The following is a 21180-nucleotide window of genomic DNA, read 5'->3' on the forward strand; positions in this document are numbered from 1 at the left end:
CTGATACAGGGTTTGTGAAATGCTACTCTACATATAGAGAAACTAAAAAGATGGGAAATTTTTTTAACATTTTATTTATTTATTCATGAGAGACACAGAGAGTCAGAGACTTAAGCAGAGGGAGAGGCAGGCTCCATGAAGGGAGCCTGATGTGGGACTCAATCCTGGGACTCCAGGATCTCGCCCTGGGCCAAAGGCAGATGGTCAACTGCTGAGCCACCTAGGCGTTTCAGTAAGTGAGAAATTAACACAAGGTCAGAAACGTACCGGCACTGAGGTGGGCACTTGACAGGATGAGCACTGGGTATTATTCTATATGTTGGCAAATTGAATACCAATAAAAAATAAATTTATAAAAAAAAGAAATGTTATCTGTTGTCAATCAGCTAAGATGTAAAGGAAAAAACACTGAATTCTCCTTTTCCCACTTATCCTTGTCATTCCCAATATGAGTTATTTGTTCCTGTGTCTATAGGAACTTTAGTGTGATTTCTGGTTTTTGAGTTAGGCAACTTCACATGCTTATCTCTACACAATGAGCTTATAAAAAATATGCATCATGAAATTACTTAGAACTAAACACAAGTGCTTTTCTTGAACAAGACTACAGGACACCACAGAAGAGATGACAGGATGAGAGGGAAACATTCCTTATATCTTTAAACACCAGAGGCACCAAATTTTAGGAGACAGTAGAAGATACAAATACGTAAAGGAATGAATTTGCTTAGTCCTTTTCCCAAAGACAGTAGAAACAGTGATAAGATTACTCAAATTTTAATACATTCCTTGGCTTTGAGGTGCTATTTTTCTCACAGAAAGTATGTTTTTTCACTGTATAGATCATCACAGGGGGTGGGGGTTGATATTTACTCAAATACTATAACCTGAGGCAGATTTTGGTGGCTCTACAATAGGCAAACCAAACCTATGTACAGTAGACATCCTACCATAGTGTGGTACACAGAGTAAGGATTCCACAAAAGATGCCCACATTCTAATCTCTGGATCCTGTGAATATTTCATTTTACACAGAAAAAAATTGACTTTCCAGATAAAATTAAGTATTGTAAATGGAAAGTGAGGCAATGTAATGATTAAGGTCTTTTTAAGGGAAAGAGGGAGGCAGGAAAGTCGAAAAGAGCAAGGGAGATACAATGACAGAAGCAAGGGAGAGAGAAAATGTGTGTGTGTGTGTGTGTGTGTGTGTGAGAGAGAGAGAGAGAGAGAGAGAGAGAGAGAGAGAGAGAGAGATAGAGTTACAGTTGAAGATGCTGCACTGTAGGCTTTGAAAGGTGAATAGAGTGAGGGGCTACTAGCTAAGGTATGCAGCCAGCCTCTAGGTGCTGGAAAAAAACAAGAATTCAAACTTTCCTCAAGTCTCCAGAGGGAACTCAGCTATGCTGACACCTTGATTTTACTCCCATAAGACCCATTTGAAACTTTAAACTTCTAGATATGTAAGATAAATGTTTCTGTTTTTTTAAAGATTTACTAATTTATTTTTTAATAATAAATTTATTTTTTATTGGTGTTCAATTTGCCAACATACAGAATAACACCCAGTGCTCATCCCATCAAGTGCCCCCGTCAGTGTCCACCATCCAGTCATCCCCACTCCCCACCCTCCTCCACCCCTAGTTCGTTTCCCAGAGTTAGGAGTCTTCATGTTCTGTCTCCCTTTCTGATATTTCCTACCCATTTCTTCTCCCTTCCCCTCTATTCCCTTTCTTTTCTTTTTACCCTTTCACTATTATTTATATTACCCAAATGAATGAGACCATATAATGTTTGTTTTAGAGAGAGAGGGAGAACAGTGGGAGGGGAAGAAGGAGAGAGAATCTCAAGCATACTCAACGCTGAGCACAGGGCCTGATGTGGGGCTTGATCTTAGGATGCTGAGTTCATGACCTGAATTGAAATCAAGAGTCAGATGCTTAACCAACTGAGCCACCTAGGCACCTTTAATGCTTATGTTGTTTTTAGCAGTAGGTCTGCGATAACTTGTTACAATAGCAATAGGAAACTAATACAAAGAATCCATGTGGAAATACCCATTTACTGGAATTCCGGAGTGAGAGAAGCTCAGATATTATTTAGGGACTCCTAGGGATTAGCTTCCAGGAATGAAGATTGGCCTTGCTGAGAACTGGCTGACACCAAAAATATGGAGGGTTAAGTACTATTAGCATTCCCTAAACAGAAAGATGTGGACTATCTGTTACATTCTTGCTGAATAACTGCAATCCCCCAGTGGGACAAGGCTGTGATACAGCCAGAATGGAACATCTCAGATCTGTGTGACTGCCCCTTATGTGATGGCATCAGTTGTACTAAGGGATGTTGCATTAGCTCCCAGTTAGGTGGATGGGGTTACATTCCCCATCCTTGGCTGAATCAACATCTACAGTGTATGTGGGAGATATTCAGCCCCCCTCCCACCAATGCATGACCCACCTGAAAGCCTACATAAGGAAGCCAGAAATTAGCTCCAATTCAGTGATTCTAAGACAACTGTCTCATGTGTAAGGAAGAGAAGGAGGGGGCAACGGAAGATTTAAAATGTGTGGCAATTTGACCCAGTTCACATAGCAAGCACTTGGGAGAGTGGGATTTCATTCCAGACCTGTTTCAGTCAGTGTATCTACACAATGCTCTTGGTTCATAAGGAAATACTTGGGTCTTAATAAGTAGATGTGAAGGTCACTAATAAAACCACAAGGCTGAGAAGTAACTTGAAATTTGCGAGAAAGGGGGCATCATTACCGAATCAGTAGTTTATTCTACTGTATTATTACCCTCCTGGTCAGGCAATTCATTCTATTATTTATTCCTTCACTTGTTTGCTCTCTAGACCATTAATGAGCACTGGGAAAGTTAGAAAGAGATTGATGAGCAAGACAGTTCCTGCACCTTCTGCAGCTGCACTCTGTGCATTTAATTTAAATAGTCATGCAGCAGTTATGTATCAAGCATTTCTATGTGCCTAGCATCATGTGAAATGCTGGGGATACATTAGAGGGGAAAACCAACATGGCACCTGTTGGGCCTGGAATCTACAGGGAAGACAGATACAAAGCAAATAGTGAAAACCAAGACTAAAATGACTCTGACAAATGCTCTGCAGGAAAGGCACAGGGACCATCAGGGTGAAAAACAAGAGAACCTGACCTAACCTAAGCAGGAAGAGAAGGCTTCTTGGAGGAATGGACACGTGAACTGAGATGTGAAGGCTGACATACTTTTGAGTCGAGGAAAACAAAAGAGTGTTTCAAGGACAAGGAATATGTGCAAAGCCTTTGTACCAAAGAAACACAGTGAATTTAAAAAATTGAAAGAAATCTGATCTGGCCAGAATGATGGTACATTCATAATAGACGAAGCTGGAGAGGTGAGCAGGAGACAACCCAAGCAGGTCCTCATTGATTTACAGATTTGAGGTTTGATCCTACATGTAATGAGTTTAACAAAGAGGTGACACGATTTTATTTGTGTTTTGAAAAGATCCCTCTGATTTGTATGTAAAGGTGCACAGGAAGGTGACAAGACTAGAAAGGGGTGGTCAGTTAGGTGGAAACTGCAGCTATTTAGGCAAGTAAAGATAGCAGTGTCCTAAGGAGGGGTGATGAAGATTGAGCCTGCTGGACACACTGGGAACATATTGAGAATATAAAACAAGGATTGTATAATGGATATGCTGTGCTGGGAAATAAGATCATTACTGAGGATAACTTTTAAGGAGTCCAAACTTGTGCCACAAGATGAATGTAGTGCATCCAGAGAGAGAAAGACATCATGGGAAAGGACTGAACTGGGGTGAAGATTGCAAGTCTTTTACTAGAAGTCTGAGTTAGTTCTAGATATGAGAAATAAGAAACTGGAAATACTCATCTAGATCTCAGAGATCAGATAGAGAAATGTACATGGCTGTCATTTGTATTTAAATGGTAATTGAACCTAAAGGATAGATGCTATTGTCTAGGAGGAAAGAACTTAATGAGAACTGAAGTGCTTCTGGAACTGATCCATTGGATGGAGCTATAAAGGAAACAGAAAAAAAGCTACAGAGAATGGAAGAAAGACGTAGAAGTCTGTATGAGTAGAATCTAGAGGAGATAAGGATGGAGTGTTCCATCAGAAAAGATGAATAGTGTCCCCCGTTTCTAAGAAAACTTTCAGGGACATGGAGATCATTGTAGGTCTAAGAGATGTTTGATTGGGTGGCATGATAAGGGAAAGAAACCACACTTGCAAAGGTTGGGGAAGTAGAGAGTACGTTTAAGCAGAGAGAAGTCAACTCTTGTCTGGTAGCTAAAAGTGGGGCAAGGTGCACTCATTTTTTTAAGACAGAAGAGAACCAGAGGGAGCAGGATGGTGGAAGAGTAGAGTCCCCAAGTCACTGTCCCCACCAAATTACCTAGATAACTTTCAAATCATCCTGAAAACCTACGAATTCAGCCTGAGATTTAAAGAGAGAACAGGTGGAATGCTACAGTGAGAAGAGTTCGCGCTTCTGTAGGAAGACGGGGGAAAAAAAATAAAGAAAAGGCATCCAAGGGGGAGGGACCCCCGCGAGGAGCTGGGCTAAGGCCGCCCCGAGTGCCCCCAGGACAGGAAAGCCCAGACCCGGAGAAGCAGGAGCTTTACCAACCTTCCCAGAGGGAAAGACGCTCGCAGGGAGCTCAGACAGGACCCCAGGAGGGCGGGGATGCCCTCAGGCTCCCTGGGACAATAACAGAGGACCTGCGCCCCGGGGGAGAGCATGCCACACCCCACAGCCGAGCTCCCTAAAGGGTGCAGCACACGCCTGGCTGGACCCGGGAGCAGCTCGGAGGTGGCTCAGGTGGCGGCTCCCCACAGAGGAGGCTGAGGGTCCCAGGAGCTAGATTCCAGCAGCGCAGGCCAGGGAGCCCAGGGTGCGGGGGGGCACAGCCCAAGATCCAGACAGGCAGAGGCTGGGAGAGCCCAGGACAGCCAGGATGCTCCTGCCCCTGGGCGGCACCCAGCTGTGCAGATCAGCGGCCCACCCCCAGAGCATCCAGGCCCCTGCAGACTGAGAGCTCCATAGTTACTGCAGGAGTTGACTCTAGGGCTGGAGAGATGGCCGCCGCCACTGTTGTTGTTCCTCCTGGGTCCTCACAGGAAAAACAACCCCCACTGAGCTCCCCCAAGAGCTCACACCTCAGAATCAGCACAGCAAGCCCCTCCCCCAGAAGACCAGCTAGAAGGACAGGGGAAAAGCAAGTTATTGACCAAGCAGCACTGGAAAGTTCCAGGGGAAGTCAAGGGATTTGCAATATATACAATCAGACGATACTCCCCCTTATTTCTTGGTTTCTGTTTGCTTCCACCTCCCCCCCTTTTTTTCTTTTCTTCTCTTCTCTTTTTTTTTTTTCTTTTTCTTTCTTTTTTATTGTCTCTCTTTTTCTCCTTTTCCCAATACAACTTGCTTATGGCCACTCTGCACTGAGCAAAATGACTAGAAGGAAAAACTCACCTCAAAAGAAAGAATCAGAAACAGTCCTCTCTCCCACGGGGTTACAAAATTTGGATTAAATTCAATGTCAGAAAGCCAACTCAGAAGCACTATTATAAAGCTACTGGTAGCTCTAGTAAAAAGCATAAAGGATTCAAGAGACTTCATGACTACAGAATTTAGATCTAATCAGGCAGAAATTAAAAATCAATTGAATGAGATGCAATCCAAACTAGAGGTCCTAACAATGAGGGTTAATGAGGAAGAAGAAAGTGACATAGAAGACAAGTTGATGGCAAAGAGGGAAACTGAGGGAAAAAGAGACAAACAATTAAAAGACCACGAGGATAGATTAAGGGAAATAAATGACAGCCTGAGGAAGAAAAACCTACGTTTAATTGGGGTTCCTGAGGGTGCCAAAAGGGACAGAGGGCCAGAATTTGTATTTCAACAAATCATAGCTGAAAACTTTCCTAATCTGGAAAGGGAAACAGGCATTCAGATCCGGGAAATAGAGAGATTCCCCCCTAAAATAAAATTTAAAAAACCGTTCAACACCTCGACATTTAATAGTGAAGCTTGCAAATTCCAAAGATAAAGAGAAGATCCTTAAAGCAGCAAGAGACAAGAAATCCCTGACTTTTATGGGGAGGAGTATTAGGGTAACAGCAGACCTCTCCACAGAGACCTGGCAGGCCAGAAAGGGCTGGCAGGATATATTCAGGGTCCTAAATGAGAAGAACATGCAACCAAGAATACTTTATCCAGCAAGGCTCTCATTCAAAATGGAAGGAGAGATAAAGAGCTTCCAAGACAGGCAGGAACTGAAAGAATATGTGACCTCCAAACCAGCTCTGCAAGAAATTTTAAGGGGGACTCTTAAAATTCCCCTTTAAGAAGAAGTCCAGTGGAACAATCCACAAAAACAAGGACTGAACAGATATCATGATGACATTAAACTCATATCTGTCAATAGTAACTCTGAACGTGAACAGGCTTAATGACCCCATCAAAAGGCGCAGGGTATCACACTGGATAAAAAAGCAGGACCCATCTATTTGCTGTCTACAATAGACTCATTTTAGACAGAAGGACACCTACAGCCTGAAAATAAAAGGTTGGAGAACCATTTACCATTCAAATGGTCCTCAAAAGAAAGCAGGGGTAGCCATCCTTATATCCGATAAACTAAAATTTACCCCGAAGACTGTAGTGAGAGATGAAGAGGGACACTATATCATACTTAAAGGATCTATCCACCAAGAGGAACTAACAATCATGAATATTTATACCCCGAATGTGGGAGCTGCAAATATATCAATCAATTAATAACCAAAATGAAGAAATACTTAGATAATAATACACTTATACTTGGTGACTTCAATCTAGCTCTTTCTATACTCAATAGGTTCTAAGCACGTCTCCAAAGAAACGAGAGCTTTAAATGATACACTGGACCAGATGGATTTCACAGATATCAACAGAACTTTACATCCAAACTCAACTGAATACACATTCTTCTCAAGTGCACATGGATGGAACTTTCTCCAGAATAGACCACATATTGGGTCACAAATCGGGTCTGAACCGATACCAAAAGATTGGGATCGTCCCCTGCATATTCTCAGACCATAATGCCTTGAAATTAGAACTAAATCACAACAAGAAGTTTGGAAGGACCTCAAACACGTGGAGGTTAAGGACCATCCTGCTAAAAGATGAAAGGGTCAACCAGGAAATTAAGGAAGAATTAAAAAGATTCATGGAAACTAATGAGAATGAAGATACAACCGTTCAAAATCTTTGGGATGCAGCAAAAGCAGTCCTAAGGGGGAAATACATCGCAATACAAGCATCCATTCAAAAACTGGATAGAACTCAAATACAAAAGCTAACCTTACACATAAAGGAGCTAGAGAAAAAAACATCAGATAGATCCTACACCCAGCAGAAGAAGAGAGTTAATTAAGATTCGAGCAGAACTCAACAAAATCGAGACCAGAAGAACCGTGGAACAGATCAACAAAACCAGGAGTTCTTTGAAAGAATTAATAATATACATAAACCATTAGCCAGCCTTATTAAAAAGAAGAGAGAGAAGACTCAAATTAATAAAATCATGAATGAGAAAGGAGAGATCACTACCAACACCAAGGAAATACAAATGATTTTAAAAACATATTATGAACAGCTATACGCCAATAAATTAGGCAATCTAGAAGTGGACGCATTCCTGGAAAGCCACAAGCTACCAAAACTGGAACAGGAAGAAATAGAAAACCTGAACAGGCCAATAACCAGGGAGGAAATTGAAGCAGTCATCAAAAACCTCCCAAGACACAAGAGTCCAGGGCCAGATGGCTTCCCAGGGGAATTCTATCAAACGTTTAAAGAAGAAATCATACCTATTCTACTAAAGCTGTTTGGAAAGATAGAAAGAGATGGAGTACTTCCAAATTCATTCTATAAAGCCAGCATCGCCTTAATTCCAAAACCAAAGACTCCACCAAAAAGGAGAATTACCGACCAATATCCCTGATGAACATGGATGCAAACATTCTCAACAAGATACTAGCCAATAGGATCCAACAATACATTAAGATTATTCACCATGACCAAGTGGGATTTATCCTCCGATGCAAGGCTGGTTCAACACCCATAAAACAATCAATGTGATTCATTATATCAGCAAGAGAAAAAACAAGAATCATACGATCCTCTCATTAGATGCAGAGAAAGCATTTGACAAAATACAGCATCCATTCTTGATCACATCTTCAGAGTGTTGGGATAGAGGGAACATTCCTCAGCATCTTAAAAGCCATCTATGAAAAGCCCACAGCAAATAACATTCTCCATGGGAAAACACTGGGAGCCTTTTCCCTAAGATCAGGAACAAGACAGGGATGTCCACTCTCACCACTGCTATTCAACATAGTACTGGAAGTCCTAGCCTCAGCAATCAGGCAACAAAAAGAAAGAAAAGGCATTTAAATTGGCAAAGAAGAAGTCAAACTCTCCCTCTTCGCCGATGACATGATACTCTACATAGAAAACCCAAAAGCCTCCACCCCAAGATAGCTAGTACTCATACAGCAATTTGGCAGTGTGGCAGGACACAAAATCAATGCCCAGAAGTCAGTGGCATTTCTATACACTAACAATGAGACTGAAGAAAGATAAATTAAGGAGTCAATCCCATTTACAATTGCACGCAAAAGCATAAGATACCTAGGAATAAACCTTACCAAAGAGGTCTAAAGGATCTATACCCTAAAAACTAGAGAACACTTCTGAAAGAAATTGAGGAAGACACAAAGAGATGGAAAAATATTCCATGCTCATGGATTGGCAGAATTAATATTGTGAAAATGCCAATGTCAACCAGGGCAATTGACACGTTTAATGCAATCGCTATCAAAATACCATGGACTTTCTTCAGAGAGTTGGAACAAATAATTTTAAGATTTGTGTGGAATCAGAAAAGACCCCGAATAGCCAGGGGAATTTTAAAAAAGAAAACCATATCTGGGGGCATCACAATGCCAGATTTCAGGTTGTACTACAAAGCTGTGGTCATCAAGACAGTTTGGTACTGGCACAAAAACAGACACTTAGATCAATGGAACAGAATAGAGAACCCAGAAGTGGACCCTCAACTTTATGGCCAACTAATATTCCACAAAGCAGAAAAGACTATCCACTGGAAAAAAGACAGTCTCTTCAATAAATGGTGCTGGGAAAATTGGACATCCACATGCAGAAGAATGAAACTAGACCACTCTCTTTCACCATACACAAAGATAAACTCAAAATGGATGAAAGATATAAATGTGACACAAGATTCCATCAAAATCCTAGAGAACACGGGCAACACCCTTTTTGAACTTGGCCACATTAACTTCGTGCAAGATCCATCCATGAAGGCAAGAGAAACAAAAGCAAAAATGAACTATTGGGACTTCATCAAGATGTGGAGCTTTTGCACAGCCAAAGGTAAAAAACTAAAAGACAACCTACAGAATGGGAAGAAGATATTTGCAAATGACGTATCAGATAAAGGGCTAGTATCCAAGATTTATAAAGAACTCTTTAAACTCTCCTAACTCTGGGAAATGAACTAGGAGAGGTGGAAGGGGAGGTGGGTGGGGGGTGGGGATGACTGGGTGGTGGGCGCTGAGGTGGGCACTTGACAGGATGAGCACTGGGTGTTATTCTCTATGTTGACAAATTGAGCACCAATAAAAAACAAATTTCTTTTTTAAAAAATAATAAAAATAATAATAAAAATAAAAAATCAAAAAAAAAGAACTTCTTAAACTCAACAGCAAAGAAACAAACATCCAATCATGAATTGGGCAAACGACTTGAATAGAAATCTCACAGAGGAAGACATAGACATGCCAACATGCACATGAGAAAATGCTCTGCATTCCTTACGATCAGGGAAATACAAATACAAATCAAAACCACAGTGAGATACCACTTCACACCAGTGAGAATGGGGAAAGTTAACAAGGCAGGAAACCACAAATGTTGGAGAGGATGTGGAGAAAGGGGAATCCTCTTGCACTGTTGGTGGGAATGTGAACTGGTGCAGCCACTCTGGAAAACTGTGTGGAGGTTCCTCAAAGAGTTAAAAATACATCTGCCCTATGACCCAGCAATTGCACTGCTGCGGATTTACCCCAAACATACAGATGCAATGAAACACTTGGACACCTGCACCCTAATGTTTCTAGCAGTCCACACCCTGATGTTCTAGCAGTCCACAATAGCCAAACTGCGGAAGGAGCCTCGGTGTCCATCGAAAGATGAATGGATAAAGAAGATGTGGTCTACGTATACAATGGAGTATTACTCAGCCATTAGAAACGGCAAATATCCACCATTTGCTTCAACGTGGATAGAACTGGAAGGTATTATGCTGAGTGAAGTAAGTCAATTGGAGAAGAACAAACATTATATGGTCTCATTCATTTGGGGAATATAAATAATAGTGAAAGGGAATATAAGGGAAGGGAAAAGAAATGTGTGGGAAATATCAGAAAGGGAGACAGAACATAAAGACTTCTAACTCTGGGAAACGAACTAGGGGTGTGGAAGGGCTGTGGGCGGGGGTGGGGGTGACTGGGTGATGGGCACTGAGGTGGGCACTTGACGGGATGGGCACTGGGTGTTATTCTATGTGTTGGCTAATTGAACACCAATAAAAAATAATTTATAATAAAAAAATTAAATTAAATTAAGTTAAAAAAGAAAGGACAAATACCCACCATTGGCTTCGATGTGGATGGAACTGGAGGGTATTATGCTGAGTGAAGTAAGTCAATTGGAGAAGAACAAACATTATATGGTCTCTTTCATTTGGGGAATATAAATAATAGTGAAAGGGAATAAAGGGGAAAGGTGAAAAAATGAGTCGGAAATATCAGAAAGGGAGACAGAACATGAAAGTCTCCTAACTCTGGGAAACGAACTAGGGGTGGTGGAAGGGGAGGTGGGCGGTGGGTGTGGGTGACTGGGTGATGGGCACTGAGGGGGGCACTTGATGGGATGAGCACTGGGTGTTATGCTGTATGTTGGCAAATTGAACTCCAATAAAAAAAATAAAATAAAATAAAAGACAGAAGAGAACCAAACGTGTTTCCATGATTATGAAGAATACTGTTGAGATGGCGCCAGAGGGCGGGAGAGAGAGAGGGTGAGAATATATGAACAATAATTAAAGATAATTGATAAGGTATGAAGGATGGAATCCAAAGAACAGGTGGTAGCACTCATCCTAGAGGAGAGAAATTGCACCAATGATAAAGGACTGTGGACAGGATGCATGCTGATATTTGGTTGGTATGGTCGATGACACAGACTTCACCAGGTATCATCATCAGATGACTCTGAATTCTCTATGAAATAGGTGATATGACATTTACTGAGGAAGGTGGAGGAGACAGAAGATTCGGTGGCAGAACCAGTGCTATAAGTAATGCAGGATGACTTCCTAGCAGCAGAGTAGGCTCCTTTAGATAGGAGCAGAGACTCGGGGAAGTCTGGAGAAAATGGAAGAGGTGAGAAACATTAGGAAAGAACTCTGTTCAATCTAAGTCAGTAAGTGTTGGTTCTTAGTAACCATTCCCATGAATTATCCCTGCCATTACTGCTTTTCCTTCCTGGTTTCTCAGTGGGTAGAGGGTGTTGAAAATACCAGGCAGCCTTATAAGAAATTCCAAAATACAAGCTAACATTTCTGTTTAATATATAAATATGTATATCAACCTCCCCATGTTTCTCTTTCCGGGGCTGCTGCATAGTAACTGTGAGATATAGGTGGGTGTAAAGAAAAAGCATAGGATAACATAGCTCTGAGTAGAATGTGCATCACTGCTTCAGATCATTGACTCTTGTTTACTTAGTTAGCTATGCTTACCATATAGCAGGTGTTTCATAAGTCAATCGGAGAAGAACAAGCATTATATGGTCTCATTCATTTGGGGAATATAAATAATAGTGAAAGGGAATAGAGGGGAAGGGAGAAGAAATGAGTAGGAAATATCAGAAAGGGAGACAGAACATGGAAGACTCCTAACTCTGGAAAACGAACTAGGGGTGGTGGAAGGGGAGGAGGGCAGGGGGTGGGGGTGACTGGTTGGCGGGCACTGAGGGGGGCACTTGACGGGATGAGCACTGGGTGTTATGCTAAATGTTGGCAAATTGAACACCAATAAAAAGTAAATTTATTATTTAAAAAAAAAGATGTTGATGTGTAAGTGTTAAGATGAACACAATACCCTAAGGAGCAAAATATATTCTTAAACAAACCTTTAAAAAGAGACTATTGCTAACAGTTAAAGATAATGGATAAGGCATGAATGATGGGATCCAAAGAACAGGTGGGGGATCCCTGGGTGGCGCAGCGGGTTTGGCGCCTGCCTTTGGCCCGGGGCGCGATCCTGGAGACCCGGGATCGAATCCCACATCGGGCTCCCGGTGCATGGAGCCTGCTTCTCCCTCTGCCTGTGTCTCTGCCTCTCTCTCTCTCTGTGACTATCATGAATAAATAAATAAAATCTTAAAAAAAAAAAAAACAAAAACAAAAAAAAACAAAGAACAGGTGGAAGCACCGTCTTCATAGAGGAGTCAGAAAGTTAATAATTAATTAATAACTAAATTGTTAACATTAAATTAATAGATAAAAGATGGGCATTTAAGGGGGCACTTGACAGGATGAGCACTGGATGTTATAGTATATGTTGGCAAATCGAATTCCAATAAAAAAATATACAAAAAAAGCAAATCAAGTGTGAGCCACTGAAGGGCCTATTCTGTTGCACACTAACGTTGCTCAATGGGGTAAGCATATGGTACTTAAGCAGGTCACTTAATGAAGTGCTCTGGGAGCAATGCCTGATCTTACCATGCTCTATTTGGAGGCATCAGAGGTGGCCCTGCTGGACAATGTGTATTTCTCTGACTCAGCTCTTGTTCTCCTGATCCCTTTGAACAATTTCCTATATTGCTCCCGCACCTGCAAAGGCAAAGTATGCTCTGGATCAGTTCACTGAGATGAGTGAAGATAGGAAGCGTCCCAGGTGGGAGCTGGGCAGTAGTACCTGCTGGCTGAGGAGGCAGTACACCAGGAAGATGAAGACACCCTGCAGGCTGTTGATGATGGTGAACAAGTAAGCCATGACGTGGGCAGCTGGACCCACCTGCAGGATGCCCAGGCACCATGTGCAGCCCAAGATGAGGAGCTGAGCTGTGGCTTTAAATGTCAGCATCCTGGGTAGGAAGAGAAAGAAGGCTCATGATTCACCCAGGACAACACAATGAAAGCCATTCTCATCTCTAGCCATGGAAGCTTCTGTCTTCCCCTGATGGTGATGAGTTCTCAAGCTGACTGGTGATCAACTTTGATCTTTACTCTCAATGATTTCCTACAGTACAGATGCCACTTGGACCACGATGGCATCTTGATTTGGATTGAGGAGGACAGGGATATTTCACAATGTAAGTTTCAAAAATTTTATGATGCTCCTTGGAGACCCTGATTTCATCCAGCACTACTGAGGAGGCATTTTGCATCAGGCTCTGTGCTGGGATCTGGGCATTAAAAATAACAAAGGAGGGACCCGTGGGTGGCTCAGCAGTTGAGCATCTGCCTTTGGTTCAGGGCATGATCCCAAGGTCCAGGGATCGAGTCCTGCATCATGCTCCTTGCAGGGAGCTTTTCCCCCTGTCTATGTCTCTTCCTCTCCTCTCCTCTTCTCTCTCTCTCTCATTAATAAGTAAGTAAATAAATAAATAAATAAATAAATAAATAAATAAATAAATTCTTTAAAAAATAACAAAGGCAAGATTTCTATTTTCATTTGGAAATGATAATGATAAGAACATGGAAGAAACAGCATTAAATTTGCACAAAGGTTGCTAGAGCAAAGGACCGTCCAAGCCTCCCAGAAGATTTGACATGTACTAGGAGAAGAATGCAAGAGGTATCAGTAGGAGCCTGAACTGAGGTGGAGTATGGAAGTGTAGGCTGGGTTGTGGGAATATTCACAGGTTTTTCTAAGTGTTTTGTGGAAACATAAAGATTCCCTGCACATTTGTCATAGGACTGATGGAAAAAGTCCAGAGAATGTTTATTAACCAATGTCAATTCTTCCTGTTGCTGAGGGAGTAACAAACTTGGGTTAGGAATAGAACAGGAGCATCTGGGTGGCTCAGTCATTTATGCATCTGACTCTTGATTTCAGCTCAGATCATGGTCTCAGGATCCTGGGATCAAGCCCCAAATCAGGCTCCCCACTGAATGTGGAGCCAGCATAAAATTCCCTCTCTCCCTCTCCCTCTGCACTCCCCTCCCCGATGCTCTCACTCTCTCTGGGGAAAAAAAAAAAGGATCAACAGAAAATTCGGCCAAGTTGTTAGCTGCACCTACTGAATCTGAGCCAGCTGCCATAGAAGGGTAGCTGCCTCTCTCTACTCAGGTCCCCTCAAAAGACCCCGAAAAGAAGCATCAGGGACTGCTGAGGCACATGGCTTTGTCCTTAGGATCACACATGTCTATGGGGTTGGTCACTCTCTTCTACATCTTACCTTGTGTTCTGGAGGGTAGATACTTCGCTGTTGAGGGAAGACAGCTTGCTTTTCAAAATCCAGAGGGTCATCAGAAAGAAAGCTAAATTGACCTTTGGGAAACCACAGAAGACTTACTAAATAAAATTTCAATCTGTTCTCTGCATCCTAGCCTGTCCAACATCAATTCCACATTTAAGTCATCTTCATATTAAATAACAGTGGAGTTTCTAGTTTTAGGAGCAGGTTTAGAAAACTAAGCAAAGCCATGACAATCCAGTGACATGCCTGCCACTGTCACCCTGCTTAAAATTCTGCTCTTCTAATGACACCCAGCTGAGCATTAAGGATACTCTGATGTCATCACTCACAGAGACAATGGCACAGACTGGCCCAAGGAAGCTCCATATAAATCTCTTTTCTTGGTTGAGCCAGCAGCTGAACAAGAGAGAAAGCAAAAAATTCATTGGTTCTTAAGAATATAGAAAGAACTATTCTATAAATCATTCATTCATTCATCAACAAATAATGAGTGACTCTTTTGTGATAGGCTTTGTGGTTGGGTCTGAAGATAACGCTAAAAAGAAAGTAAACATAGTTTTAAAACCACATATCTCACCTGGAGTAGGATACACACAAATATATGGTAACAATAAAACAAAAATGGGAGTCAATGAGCTGTATCATTGGTTGTCATGCTTACTTTGGAATCAGAGGGATTAGGATGGTTAAAGAAGATTCTCTAAAGAAATTATATTTTTAGCTGAGATATTAACAGTGAATAATGTTACTGAGATAAATGGTGTTGAAGCAAAGGAGAAGCCCACACACGTGTTAACAACTTTTCAGGATCCTGGGAAACTAACATGGTTAGGGGCCTTTCTTGCACTGTTCAATTTATTTTTTTTTCCATCGGCTTCACAACCCATCCACTTGGTCTTACATTGTTTCATGGCATTATTCAGATATATTTTATAGACTATAAAATCCACCCATCTAAACTATATAGTCCAGTGATCTTTAGAATATTCCCAAGAGACACCTGCACCCTGATGTTTCTAGCAGCAATGTCCACAATAGCCAAACTGCAGAAGAAGCCTCAGTGTCCATCGAAAGATGAATGGATAAAGATGTGGTTTATGTATACAATGGAATATTACTCAGCCATTAGAAACGACAAATACCCACCATTTGCTTCGATGTGGATGGAACTGGAGGGTATTATGCTGAGTGAAATAAGTCAATCGGAGAAGGACAAACATTATATGGTCTCATTCATTTGGGGAATATAAATAATAGTGAAAGGGAATAAAGGGGAAAGGAGAAAAAAATGAGTGGGAAATATCAGAAAGGGAGACAGAACATGGACAACTCCTAACTCTGGGAAATGAACTAGGGGTGGTGGAAGGGGAGGTGGCTGTGGGGTGTGGGTGACTGGGTGGCCGGCACTGAGGTGGGCACTTGATGGGATGAGCACTGGGTGTTATTCTGTATGTTGGCAAATTGAACACCAATAAAAAATAAATTTATTATTTAAAAAATAGAATATTCCCAAGAGAAACGAACTAGGGGAGGTAGAAGGGGAGGAGGGCGGGGGGTGGGAGTGAATGGGTGACGGGCACTGGGTGTTATTCTGTATGTTAGTAAATTGAACACCAATAAAAAAAAATTAAAAAAATAAAAAAAAAATAAAAAAAAAAGATTTAACAATAAAAAAAAAAAAAAAGAATATTCCCAAGAGTTGTGCACCAGCACTAAAATCTAACTTTAGGATATTTTCAACCCCACAAAGAGAAATTTCATTCACACTAGCAGTCATGTGTTCCCACTTCGACACACTCCACTCCTCCTCTTCCCCCAGGACACCATTACTCTGCTTTCCCACTTGACAGATTCACCTATTCTGAACATTTTACATAAGTGGTATTATGTGACATGTGGTCTTTCATGACAGGATTCTTTCATTTAGCATCATGCTTTCAAAGTTCATCCACATTGCAACATGTTTTTATGGATGAGTAATAATCCTACTCTTTTCCATGGCCAAATAATATTCTGCTGGATGGATATGTTGCATTTGTTTATCCATTTATCACTTGATGAACATTCCAGTTATTTCCAATTTTGAATAATGCTGCTACAAGCATTCAGGTACAAGTTTTTGTGTGAACATATGTTTCCATTTGTTTGGGGTATATACCAGCATGCAGTAGCTATATACTGAACTTTGTGACAAACTGTCCAACTGCGTTCCAAAGCAGTTGCACCATTTTACATTCAAACCATCAAAGTATGAGTGTTCCAGATTTTCCACACTCTTCCATGCACTTTTTATTGCCTGTATTTTTTAGCCATTTCAACTAATGGGTATAAAGTAATATCTCATTCATGGTTTTTGACTTGTGTTTTCCTAATTACTAAGGTTGTTGGGCACCTTTCCATGTGCTTATTGGTCATTTACATATCTTCTTTGGAGAAATGTCTATTAAAATATTTTGTCCACTTTTTAAATTATTTTATTTATTTAAGTAATCTCTACACCCCACATGGAGCTCGAACTCAAACCCTGAGATCAAGAGTCTCATACTCTTCTGACTGAGCCAGCCAGGCACCCCTGTGTTGTCCATTTTTCTTATTTTTATTTATTTATGATAGTCACAGAGAGAGAGAGAGAGGCAGAGACACAGGCAGAGGGAGAAGCAGGCTCCATGCACCGGGAGCCCCATGTGGGATTCGATCCCGGGTCCCCAAGATCGCGCCCTGGGCCAAAGGCAGGCGCCAAACCGCTGCACCACCCAGGGATCCCTGTGTTGTCCATTTTTAAATTGAGTTATTTGTCTTTGGTTATTGAGATATTTGATTTAATTTTAACAACAGCACAAAACAGACATTCTCTTATGATCACAGATTGTTAATAATTCATAGAAAGCTTCGGTCTATTGCTGAAGGTGTTACTGATACACAGTGATAGAATTCACTTTTGATCCTACATTAAAGTAGAGTGTGCAGGGTACTTCAGAACAATGGAAAGTGTGTAAGGCCATTTCAGGACACGTGAAGTATAGGCTAAGAAGAATGTAAGCAAGGAAGAACTGAAGTGCCCAGGAAAGAGTTCAGTTGATGTAGATGAATGTAAGCTTTAGCAGCAAGTTGTGGTTTAGAGTGCACATTCTGGGAACCGACTTCCTGAATGAAGGAGTAAGGACATTGGTGAACTTGCTCTCCTTCTAAGACAACAAACAAGTAATGACAACCAACCATTTCAAGCAAATACAAGCAAAATAATGACAACCAACCATTTCAAGACTCTGGCAATTACCCAAAACCACAGAACAAATTGAAGATAGTCTGTCCAAGAGAAATTCCTGAACCTCAGTAAGACTGAGGATAAAGGAATCTGTGATGCCTTAACTTAGAGCTTAGTGGTGCATCAGGTGCACAAGTTGAGAGCACTGAAGACAATGGAGAGATCTATTTTTGGAGTTCCATTAAAAGCATCATCATCACACATACCCCCAGAACACAACCAATATTTTTTTACTCCAGTTCCCCAGCTCTTTATTCTATAAATTTGGTGGCTATTTGATTTGACTGAGAACTCATGGGTAAGGAACCTACTTTAGAGAATTGCCAATATAATTGCAAACTACTCTCACATCACCAGCAGCCTAGGCTTGTGATTTCAGGTGGGATCAACAAGAAATTGTCCATAATTTTGAAGGAAATACTAGAGGGGCATCTGGGTGGCTCAGTTTGTTAAGCATCTACCCTTAGCTCAGGCCATGATCTCAGGGTCCTGGGATTGAGTCCCTGCTGAGAAGGGAGACTGTTTTTCCCTCTTCTACATACTCATGCTCTCCCTCTCTCTGTATCCCTCTTTCGCAAGTAAATAAATAAAATCTTAAAAAATAAAAGGAAATATTGTAGAACCAAAGGATCATAACAAATTTTGAAAATCTCTGAAATACTCCTGTAAGTCTAAGGATATATGAGGATATGCCTCATTCAAAAAAGGCATGAGGATGTACCCCAATGTTTTTTTTATTTTTATTTATTTATGAGAGAGAGAGAGAGAGAGGCAGAGACACAGACAGAGGGAGAAGCAGGCTCCATGCACCAGGAGCCCAGTGTGGGACTCGATCCCAGGTCTCCAGGATCACGTCCTGGGCCAAAGGCAGTCGGCAAACTGCTGCGCCACCCAGGGATCCCTGTACCCCAATGTTTATAGCAACAATGTCCACAATAAAAAAATATGAAAAGATCTCAGATGTCCATTGACAGATGAATGGATAAAGAAGATGTGGCATATACATACAATGGAATATTACTCAGCCATCAAAAAGAAAGCAATCTTATCATTTGCTATGACGTGGATGGAAATAGAGAGTACTATGCTAAGTGAAATAAGTAAGTCAGTGAAAGACAAATCTCAGGTGATTTCACTCATATGCATAATTTAAGAAACAAAACAGATGAATATTGGGGAAGGTAAGGAAAAATAAAATAAGACAAAATCAAAAAGGGAAATGAACCAAAAGAGACACTCAGCACAGGGTTGCTGGAGGGAAGTGGGTGGGGAGATAGGGTAACTGGGTGATGGCATTAAGGAGGGCATTTGATGCAATAACACTGGGTGTTACTTACAACTAATGAATCACTAAATTCTACCTCTGAAACTAATAATACACTACATGTTAATTAAATTCAATATAGGGATCCCTGGGTGGCGCAGCGGTTTGGTGCCTGCCTTTGGCCCAGGGCGCGATCCTGGAGATCCGGGATCGAATCCCACGTCGGGCTCCCGGTGCATGGAGCCTGCTTCTCCCTCTGCCTGTGTCTCTGCCTCTCCCTCTCTCTGTGTGACTATCATAAATAAATTTAAAAAAAATTTTTTAAATTCAATATAAATTTTTTAAAAATAGAAGGGCATGGGGGAAAAAAAGCACTAGTTTCTCACCTCTGATTGACCTTGAGGCTTTGTGCAATCAGAAAGTGAAAGCTAAGACTATTATGTAAACTACCCAAAGTTTGGAGGTGTGCCTTCTCACACAGATACCTTTGAAAAAGAATGCAAAGCATGTAGGCAAAGCACTAAGGAAATCTGAACAACCATTGGGTAATCATTAAATTATACTGACCCAGATGTGACCAAAACCCTAACAACCCAGTACTAGGAATAAAAATAAGAACCTTAATAAAACTAACAGAGAACTCAGAGGTCACACACTACAAGGAATAACCAATCTACAGAATTAACCCAAAAAAGTTACCTACAAACAAACAAAAACACCAAAAATCAGAAACAACACCTTATCTTGGAGGATAGACAAGTCTGAAAACAGAAGTGTCACAATATATTATCTTAAATATTGAGTTTTAACCAAAAATTTATGATCTAGTCAAAGACAGGAAAATGTGTAACATACACAGGCAAAAAAAAAAATCAGTCAAAAGGAAATATTTCTGAGAAGGCACAGATTTCAACCTCTGTAGATAAAGTCTTTAAATCAGTTATATATATATATATGAAAAACAAAAATATATATACATATGTATATATATGAAAAACTCTAAACCATGTATAAAAAACTTAAAGGAAAATATGACAAAAATATCTCACCAAATAAATAATCTAGATAAAGCAGTAGATATGATGTAGAGAACCAAACAGTAATCCTAAATTTGAGAAGTACAATAACTGAAATAAAGATTCACCAGAAGGGGTCAACAATAGATTGTAACTGGTATAAATCCCCAGCAGTGCAATTGCTGGGTCGTACGGCAGATCTATTTTTATTTCTTTGAGGAAACTCCACACAGTTTTCCAGAGTGGCTGTGTACCAGTTCACATTCCCACCAACAGTGCAAGAGGATTCCCCTTTCTCCACATCCTCTCCAACATTTGTGGTTTCCTGCCTTGTTAATTTTCCCCATTCTCACTGGTGTGAGGTGGTATCTCATTGTGGTTTTATTTGTATTTCCCTGATGGCAAGTGATGTGGAGCATTTTCTCATATGCTTGTTGGCCATGTCTATGTCTTCCTCTGTGAGATTTCTGTTCATGTCTTTTGCCCATTTCATGATTGGATTTTGTTTCTTTGCTGTTGAGTTTAATAAGTTCTTTACAGATCTCAGAAACTAGCCTGATACGTCATTTGCAAATATCTTCTCCCATTCTGTAGGTTGTCTTTTAGTTTTGTTGACTGTATCCTTTGCTGTGCAAAAGCTTCTTATCTTGATGAAGTCCCAATAGTTCATTTTTGCTTTTGTTTCTCTTGCCTTCGAGGATGTATCTTGCAAGATGTTACTGTGGCCGAGTTCCAAAAGGGTGTTGCCTATGTTCCCCTCTAGGATTTTGATGGAATCTTGTCTCACATTTAGATATTTCATCCATTTTGAGTTTATCTTTGTGTATGGTGCAAGAGAGTGGTCTAGTTTCATTCTTCTGCATGTGGATGTCCAATTTTCCCAGCACCATTTATTGAAGAGACTGTCTTTCTTCCAGTGGATAGTCTTTCCTCCTTTGTCAAATATTAGTTGATCATAAAGTTCAGGGTCCACTTCTGGGTTCTCTATTCTGTTCCATTGATCTATGTGTCTGTTTTTGTGCCAGTACCACACTGTCTTGAT

General features: G+C 40.9%; 1 protein-coding gene across 1 annotated transcript in view; it reads right to left on the reverse strand.

The window, feature by feature from the left end:
• The window catches only part of LOC140611356 (adhesion G protein-coupled receptor E2-like), a 43225-nt gene that overhangs the window by 1269 nt on the left and 20776 nt on the right, over positions 1-21180 (reverse strand). The window contains exons 14-17 of the mRNA XM_072788141.1: positions 14923-14989; positions 14573-14664; positions 13087-13255; positions 12891-13001 (exon numbers count right to left, since the gene is read on the reverse strand). Coding sequence (XP_072644242.1) covers positions 12897-13001; positions 13087-13255; positions 14573-14664; positions 14923-14989 — 433 coding nt within the window. The 3' untranslated portion in view covers positions 12891-12896. The remainder of the gene's footprint in view (positions 1-12890; positions 13002-13086; positions 13256-14572; positions 14665-14922; positions 14990-21180) is intronic.

Source organism: Canis lupus, chromosome 19, assembly GCF_048164855.1.
Source record: "Canis lupus baileyi chromosome 19, mCanLup2.hap1, whole genome shotgun sequence".
In the NCBI taxonomy this organism is placed as follows: Eukaryota; Metazoa; Chordata; class Mammalia; order Carnivora; family Canidae; genus Canis; species Canis lupus.